The 9,372-nt window shown below is 38.4% G+C and overlaps 1 protein-coding gene across 1 annotated transcript; it reads left to right on the forward strand.

The window, feature by feature from the left end:
* The first annotated feature begins 3,315 nt into the window (after positions 1–3,315).
* On the forward strand, positions 3,316–6,654 carry LOC139462098 (uncharacterized). Its single transcript, XM_071243598.1, has 2 exons — positions 3,316–3,973; positions 6,104–6,654. The coding sequence occupies exons 1-2, from the start codon at positions 3,316–3,318 to the stop codon at positions 6,652–6,654; spliced, it is 1,209 nt and encodes a 402-aa protein (XP_071099699.1).
* The last annotated feature ends 2,718 nt before the right edge of the window (positions 6,655–9,372 follow it).

Genomic DNA, 9,372 nt, shown 5'->3' on the forward strand with positions numbered 1-9,372 from the left:
TTAGGCTCTACAGGGGTGTTCGTTTCCAGAGTGTAACTCAAAAACCGTTAAATACTCTATTACAAAACTTTGCATGTCTACCAGGCACATACTGAACTGGTGCCTTTTGATATATAGCACTTTTTATTGTTTATGTTTCCATGACAACAAGTTGGATTTCAGTTTTAATATAGGATTGATTTACTTTAGTAGTATAACAAAGAAACTGTTAAATATTTCCTTGCCAAACATTGCATGTCTATATATAAAGTGCATACTGAACTAGTGCCATTTGATATTAAGGAGTTTTAGAAATGTTTATTTTAGAATTTCCATTGCAGTTTTGACATGGGCTAAGAGGAATGTTGGGACATGATCAGTTACCTGGTTTGGGACCATAACGTGTTAAAATGGGCGGGGGATATAGATGACTTTGTCAACTATACGCTTGTTCCTGTTAACCATGATTCAGGGATTTCACCAGTTTAAAGAATTCAGTATGTAAAGGGGCTAATGAATCGACACGGTTAATGATAAAGTCGTTTTCTGCATTATCGAGACGTGCTGCTTTGTTCCGTTTTAAGTTTCTTTGCTGCCTTGATAATTTCATCGGTATTGATATCATAATTCAAAATATTGCAGTCACTTACATTCCCGTCTAAAATCTAATCATTAAAATCATCTTCGTCTTGTTTGGGGTTCTGGTTTATTTTGTTGTTGAAAAATTCGAAGAAGCTAGCAATATCCGGTATATTTTTCTTTCCTGTTTACGTTGTTTATTTAAAATTTTCCAAAATACTTTTGGCTAATGTTTGATATTTTTGCGAATATTATATTAAGTTCAGTCAATTTGTTATTAAAATTTCGAATATGCTTGTCTAGCATTGTTTATAACCTTTCCAGTTCTGTCGGTAGAAACTTAATGTTTTATTTTTCTTGAAACGACGTTTGCCTTTTCGCATTCATTTCCGAACCATGGTTTATCAGTGAATAATAGAACATCCGTTGTGAACAGCAGATGCAGCTGAGTTATCAAATTGTCCTGAAAGGTTAGTCCTATTGCTATATCTAGATTTTTTACCCCAGGGGCTAGAGTCTATACCAGGATCAGAGTCTTGTAAGCATGGGGTGTGAAAAATACCAGAATAGGCACACGTGAACCGTCACATTCCTATGCTTGACTAGATTGTTTTCGGGGAGTCCTGTATGGTGGTGGGGTGTGAACATCCTGAAGCACTCTGTTGATGTACAGCTTATAAACCACAAGGTAAGCCTGCTTACCCTTCTGTCGAGCCTCTCTCAAAAGTGGCATCAGCATTTCTCGCCTATACTGATAGAAAACGACAGTAAATGGGTTTACCCTTCAATTTATTCGCTGCTGTCTTTACCAGATTTCATTCCCCCGTGTAGATAAAAACTTTGCTATCAGGACACGGGGCCAGACAGATCTCCAGCATGTCATGGGGGTCGGGGCCTGCCTACTCTGTGGACTGGTATACATTTCATGTTTTCGGCTTCTAAATCCAAATGTTCTTTAATGAAGTCTTTCCAAAAATGCTCCCAATGTTCAAGAGTCGCCTCCGGTTCCTTTTGTGTTCCGGTTGAAATGTGTACTTGTGCGCTTCCATCTTATATAATTCTATCCGGTATTTAAGAACACGCAGCTGGCTATGTACATATATGCTACAGCAACCAGTTAAGTACTGCCTTATTTGACGCAAATTTACCAATGCATACAAATCGCTTACTAGCGATGGTCTTATAAGCCATGGACAAATTTAGTCCTGGCGACATAATGAATCCTTATTATTTATATTAACTGGCAACTTATAAATGTTCACCAGAAATCCAATTTTCATGCCTCGACACAATTCCTTGATTCTAAAAAATAATACCATTGGTTTTCTCAAGGTTTACCTCTGAACCCCTCTTAAACAGAAGGACCGCAATATATTAAGCTGTATCTGCAAGCCTACCACATAGAGTTGGACACCAGAACAACATCATCAGCAATAGCATAATATCTATAATGTCTTGTGTCACTAACTCTGAATTGGCCAAGACTTTGTTGTAGAATATTTCTGCCTGATTCCTGATTTGTATAACAATGATGTAGTAGATTCCGTGTACTATATCTAATACTCTTTCATGTTGTTTGTAAAATAAAACATCGTGCCATATTCTATCGAATTTTATATCAGAAAGCATCATAGATTGCCTTTATATTTAACATTGAATGCCTTCTATCAAAGTAAATGATATGACAAAATCTTTAAAAAATGACATAATAGCTACGTGTTTTTAAAAAAACTTTTTCAAAAAACAAACCTGTAGCATACCAGGAAAGCCTGGATAAGCCTTTGTCGTTTATATATGTTTTAGTATGTAATCTATACAGCCATGTTCCAATTTATTTGCTTAAACTGATGTAATTATTTATAACAATTAATATCTGTAGTACTGTGTGTATTCCATTTCATATATATATGTATTGCAATCACTGTAAAGTTATGTACTAATTATGTGTTGACTCTGTTCCTGTAAACTTTGGAACGCACAAGTTTCTCCTCTACATATTCTTACTTCTACTTTAAGGACTAGTTACCTTGAGACAAGCGCGATCTCAAAAGGATGACATCCCATTTGATGATGATCATTCAAGTATGTACATAACGGAATCTACCCCGACTACATTCGAGATAGCTTCAATGGCTGGCATTCCTAAAGAAATCCTAGGCTCAGGCATTTTATCAAAGGCCCCAATCTTCACATTCTAAACACTCATGCATAATTAAATGACCCCGTCCTCATTGTGACATCACGCATGTCTATTAGCATAACACTAGACTCATGAATATTCATAGGGCACTTGCAATGAACTACTCAAACAATGCACTACACTGACTAGTTCACTTTGATATGGCCCATAGTTGAAAGTTCTCAGGCTCAGAACATATTTACCAGTCCTCGTATTTCTGAGCATTTTCTTTTTTAACTATTATATAGTCGATCTCTACAAGGCAAAATATCGGTACGAAATGGTACGAATGGAACACATCTAAATGATACACCATAAATGACACCAGGTGTTCGCGAAAAGGGTAACTATGTCAATCAATACGGGTAGCACCCACCACTCAAACCATTTGTACAAATAAATGTTTGCATTACCAACATCATACTATAAACTACTGGTTTGCCCTTTTTACTACATTCGCTATGAATAATGCGACAAGAAAAATATAAACAAACATGCAGTAACTAAAAATATCAAATCAGCAGTTAACCTGCAGCAAGTCGTCCTTTCTGTAGTATATTTGCTTCTTTTTCAGCAGAATGAAGGGAACCTACAAAGGGCATATCACAGTTATAGTCCTAGTCCTCATGATTTGGACTGTAAAGGAGTATGCTAATTCAAACTACTGGACTCGAATGGACACAAATGACTTCATTCCCCCAGCAAAGTACCCTGGTGTGTCAGCTGAGAGTCCTCGGTGCCCGGATGTGAAGACAGGGATGATGAGAGGGAGATGGAGGCCTCGTATTCTGACAGCACAAGAGAAAGTAGACATACATGTAGGCTCATTTCTCAAGTCAGCCCGACATCGTACCCCAAAGCCAATGCAGAGAAGCGACGGAAAATGTGGGAACGTGGCATATGAAAACGTTTACTACATACGTGCGCTGTGTAACCCGGCAGGTCCTACGCCATGTTGCTATGGCGATACGTGCATCAACAAGACCCCGGATGACTGTAAATGTCCGAACTGTTACGATCTTCGTACTGAGATTCATGCAGAGTACTCTACGTGGGAGCCCGAAGACTCCCGATGTCAGGTGAAGAACTTCACATCTCAGCAGGCATGTGTTCTACTGGAAGGGCTAACAATAGCCTTTGTAGGAAATTCTTTTGTGCGCCACGTGTACACGGCGCTGCTGTTGTTGATGACCAACTATGATATTAATGGTGCCTTCATTGCTGGTAAACCAAAAGGTATGTATATACTTGCCATACTGAAAATATATGTTGCAAGTGGCGAGGGACGGGGAACTTGACATTCTTTGTGGGCTTGGTGTGGTGGGTTGGTTGGTTGGATTGATGTTTTACGCCGCACTCAGCAATATTCCAGCTATATGACGGCAGTCTGTGTAAATAATCGAGGCTGGACCAGACAATCCAGTGGGATGGATTGGGGTCGATGACATGCATCAACCAAGTCAGCGAGCCTGACCACCCGATCCCGTTAGTCACCTTTTTTATGGCAAGCATGGGTTGCTGAAGACCTTATCTACCCCGGGATCTTCACGGGTCTGGTGAGGTGGAATGCAGGGAGTTTTGTATGGCGTGAGTGAGTTTGATTTTACGCCGCTTTTAGCAATTATTCCAGCAATATCACGGCGGTTTTGTATGGAGACTAGATGTATTTTATATGGGTCTTAGTATGTTACAAAAGAAACACAGCAATATTCATGGCAGCCTCAATCTTTATTTTTCAACAATCTGAAGCATTATTATTTTAAATTGTTTCATATGCATTTCTTAGAAGTTGACGGATGGCAAAGTAGACATGGATAACAATTTCTTTATTTTTACTGTAAAGGCGACGTTTCGGTATAGGTCGTTGTCAAGGCTGAATAATGCTGCGACTGCTGCTAATGTATAGAGAATCTCACCCGAGTGTCTTTTGATATCAACTATATCAACACGAGTTGATAAAAGTGGGAAAACTTGCCGAGGATTTTTTTCCACTTTTATCAACGAGTGTTGATATAGTTGATATCAAAAGACACCAGGGTGAGATCATCGAACATCATTCTGTCATTTCAGTTTGTAGAAAGAAATAAGCAGTGTCTTAAGTGTTAAAAGTACTGCTAACAGCTTCAGTAGCAGAGCCATTAGTGATGTCATTTGATTGTGACGTCATGGTAACCAATGACAATGTCCTGCAAAGCATTGTGATGCAATTTCATTGCAGCGATATCTACAGTATAGATATCGCTTGATCTCACCCAAGCGATATCTCCCGTGCACGTGGGAGCCAGTTTTGGATGATAAATAGTCTTTACGACCGCTTCAGAAACAATGCCTGAGCGTTGCAGGTCTTGTGTTGTGGTATATTTGTTTGATTAGTTTATATGTTGGGTTTTGATTTGAGTTTGGTAGTTGAGGCTTATTTGGTTTCGCCTGAGGGGGATTGATGTTATTTATGGCTGATTGTAGGAGAATGTTATTAAGGGAGGTACTAGTTCTTGTACACAGGGCTTTTTCAAGGGCTTTGTATTGGATTGACATTAGTTATTGGAGTTTTCAGCAGATAGGGTGTGGCGGACTGGAGCGGCGAAGTCCAGTTTGGTCTGTATACGGGTTTTGTATGTGTTTTGTTTGTCCGCACGCCAGTCGGTGCGCTGATACATGTATCTCTCACGATTTATGTCATGTTGACAGGAATTGACCAAGTTAGAACTGTGTGGTGCCCAAGTTACGTGTAGGTCGAAATTACTTCTAAACATATTGCTTCTTTTTGGTGTGTGGTTGGATCATTTATCAAGCTGTAGTTAGGGTGATGGATTTGGCATGAAGGGTGTTTTATGTAGAAGAGGTCCAGAAGGAGATGTCGTCAGCGAATTTTGCTGTTGATATGGTTCATAACATAGTTATACATAGCTTTGTGCCAACCTCAATAACTGACGGAACATACTCCTACAAGCAAATCTCTCCGTATTTCCATTTCGGTATTTCCTTGTTTTCTTGTTTAACGCATAAATGTCAAGTCATCATTTCTAAGTAAACAGTGTTCTATTAGAAGGTCGTCTTTGTACAAGAAATTGTCGTATTTCTGTCATATGTTTGTAAATGCAGGCTTCAGAAGGGTCAGGTGACAGGTCAAGGTACAGGGACAGTGGGAAAGTCGAGTAGTAACAGGGTCGGCTATTCATGTCAAAGACTTCATTGCCCACGTGGACATGTTATGTAAAAATCTATTCTTGATGCTTCCCGCCGTATCATGAGAGGAAATTGCGGTTTAAAACCAAACACACTCTGCGTCTCCCCGAACGCGAAACATGACCTATTAGTATAAACCCTGTTTGTCAAGTAACAATATTTATTCTGATTCTATTTCAGACATCCTTTGCAACGGAATGTACGGATTCTCGGATGCACTATGTAGGAAAAGGCTCAAGAGACAAGTAACTCTCTGTGGCGGGAGTGTGACTGTCAAAATGTTGGAATACAATCGAGCCTTGGTGGCGACACAATTCCATAAGGATTTCCGTTCATTTCTCCATAAAAAGAAAACAATGGTTCTAGTTGGTATTGGGATCCACGATCATTTTAAATTTGAAAGCGTGTTTAATGAATATATGTATCCCGTTATTGACATGATGAGAAAGAGCAAAGCTTCATGGCCAAAGATGATCTGGTTTTCCAATCACAAATTTGGTATCCTGAAATCTCCAAAGATGCCAACACAAAGTAATAGTCGCGTAGCAGCCTTCAACAAACGTATGTCTGAGGCTTTGGGAAAGTATCATGTACCCATTTTTGACACTTATAATTTAACATCGGATGTGTCGAGTTCGGACGGGGCTCATTTTGGTATGGGTGTAAATGTCATGAAATCGCAACTGCTTCTGAACTATTTGTTGGAAATGAAATCAAAACGTTATTCGTGAACCAAAAAACTAAACATGACTTGTGTTAATACTTGATTCTGATCGGTTAATGAAGTCAATCAGAGATATACAATCACGTTATACGGGTCTCTGATGAGCGGCTGCGCAAATATATATTTTACGGTAATGTACTATTTTCGTTTGCCCACCAACATGACGACACAGTCTACCGACACGACGATGGAGTACGGCGATTTGGCTGTAAGCAATTACACACTTTTTCGAAGATGGATATAGTGATGATGAGCTCAAGTCATTACTTGCAAATTATAGATTTAGGTGATTATAAAAGTGAATTACTGCACTATTAAAAGCAGAGAAAACAATATTCAGTCGAACTTGGTTAAAGGATCGTCTGCTTTCCTAAAGATTCAGCAAGAATAATTTTTTTGTTAATTCCAAATCATGGCAAAATAGATGAAGCTTTTGATTGTGAAACAAATTACACATTTAGTTAAAATTATTATCAGATTTCGTTGAGGGTATGGCTGATTATGACCCGTTATGACATCGACATCGACATCGAACACCAAGAAAAAGCCCTCAGTCCCAATAAACATGGACACTTTTGGTAATAATTGAAACACAACCATATATTTAGGAGCAAAAGGTTTTTTTCAAATTAGCGGTAGTATGACATTAATATAATTATAAATGTCCTTCAAAAGCATACCGATTTAAGGCCCTACATGATATATTTTCTATAATTTTATTTACAACACTAGATTCAGTCATGATCCCATTGTTATTTGTTTCTTTTTTAACGCCGAACACAGCAATATTCCAGCTATATGACGGCTGTCTGTATATAATCGAGTCTGGACCAGACAATTCAGTGATTGGCATCATGGGTACGATCCACGCAACTGATGCGATGACATGCATCAACCAAGTCAGTGAGCCGGACCCCCCGATCCCGTTAGTCGCTTTTACCACAAGCAGAGTCGCGTTTTTCGGCAAGAATGGGTTGATGAATATCTATTCTACCCCGGATCTTAACGGGTCTATCCCATTGATAGATAACATTGCTTGAACTACCGTTTTCTGACGTACATTAATTTGTTTATGATTGATAATAAGTTAAAACATATTCCGGACAGATATTTGATTTTGATTTAAACATATTTATTCACAAGGAGTGAACGGGAGAGAGAGAGAGACATTGTTGAATGAACAGTTCTTTACACAAATCTTTTAGTTGTACATATATAATGTTGTACTGCCTTAAATATAGCTTCATTTTCTGTAACAGCGTGATCTGCATTGCCGTGTAACAGTAAGTGTACATCAATAGGTATGTTATGAACAATATGTTTAAGGCTGTTTAACATAATTTCACGCTGATGACTAAACAATGGACATTCCATGAGATAATGATATGCATTTTCACATGTATTCGAACATGTACAGTTCGGGTGATCTTTTATACCAATTCTATATAAATCATAATTCAACTGACTGCACATGTATCTCAGTTTTGTGTGTAAGATATTATATTTTCTTTTTCCATAAGCGAAGTACGCAGGTGACGTGGGGTGGTGCTTTTGTAGCGATTTTTTAAAACAAGAAATCGTAGAATTTCGATCTGATAACGGAATAGAGTTCCACAATCGGATAGACGATGGGTAAAAGGATTCACATGTCTTAGTCTTGTGACAGGAACACTGATGTTTTCAGAGTTTCTGAGACTGTATGGGTTTTTTGCTGCAACCGTTTTGGGTAGAATATCTGTTAGATAGGAAGGGGCCATGTTATGATTAATTTTGAAGAAAAGACAAAGTTTACGTTTCTTTCTACGCTCAACTAAGGTTTCCCAACCGGTTTCGTAATATAATGAATGCCTGGGGGCATATTTAGGTAGACCAGTTACAATGCGTGCAGCTTCTAATTGTAATTGTTCTAATTTTTCACTTTGTCCTTCGGTGCAACCATCCCAAACCTCACATGCGTATTCAAAGTGTGGTCTTATGAACATTTTATATATATTGTTAATAGTATTTCTGTGAAGTAGATGTTTGAGTTTTCTCATTGAGTAAATCATCTTGGAAGCTGTTTTAATTATGGTATCTATATGACAAGACCATTTGCCACCGGCTTCAAGTGTAACACCCAAGTGCTTATGACTGTTTACAGAGCTGATTTCTTTTCCGTTAAAATATATATACCAAGAGTATCTTACTACAAAGTCGCAATCTCCTCGGTATCTCCAGGTAGAACAGAACGTGTGTATTACATAAATCACCAGCTGTTGCAGACGGATCCATTTTTTCCGCTGTCAGGCATTTCAAGAAAATATGTAATTGTATACAAAAGTATAGTGTTTGTCAAATACAATCTCTTTTCAATGTCCACTTTGTACATCAAGCTTTAAAGAAATGTCATGCTTATCGATATGTATAGTATACAAGAAACTAAGATCTACAATAACTAAGGAGACTTAATAGGCAATAGTTCAAGCCAATAGTAATTTCATAAGTATGTCTTAGTTTGCTTTTGTACCCCCATTTAGGTTTACAGATATAGAGAAGGTTCAGGGACGCGAACAAATGGGGCGATAAGCCCTTCATCTCCGTGACATATACATGTATGAATGAGTTTCCCTTCACACATTGTACTGGTGTGAGATAGTGAACCTGGTAGGTTAGGGTATGATGTATTCAAACCTTGAGGTTTGCGATGGGACTCAAAGCTCAAGGTGAAGCTGAAAGCGTTGATTCC

Source organism: Haliotis cracherodii, unplaced genomic scaffold (assembly GCF_022045235.1).
Source record: "Haliotis cracherodii isolate W230 unplaced genomic scaffold, xgHalCrac1.p SCAF_15, whole genome shotgun sequence".
Taxonomy (NCBI): domain Eukaryota; kingdom Metazoa; phylum Mollusca; class Gastropoda; order Lepetellida; family Haliotidae; genus Haliotis; species Haliotis cracherodii.

Bases quoted from the DNA above. Each gene is read 5' to 3' on its own strand.
- LOC139462098 (XM_071243598.1), top strand. From the start codon at position 3,316: ATGAAGGGAACCTACAAAGGGCATATCACAGTTATAGTCCTAGTCCTC. The intron at 3,974-6,103 runs GTATGTATATAC...ATTCTATTTCAG, and splicing joins CATTGCTGGTAAACCAAAAG to ACATCCTTTGCAACGGAATG.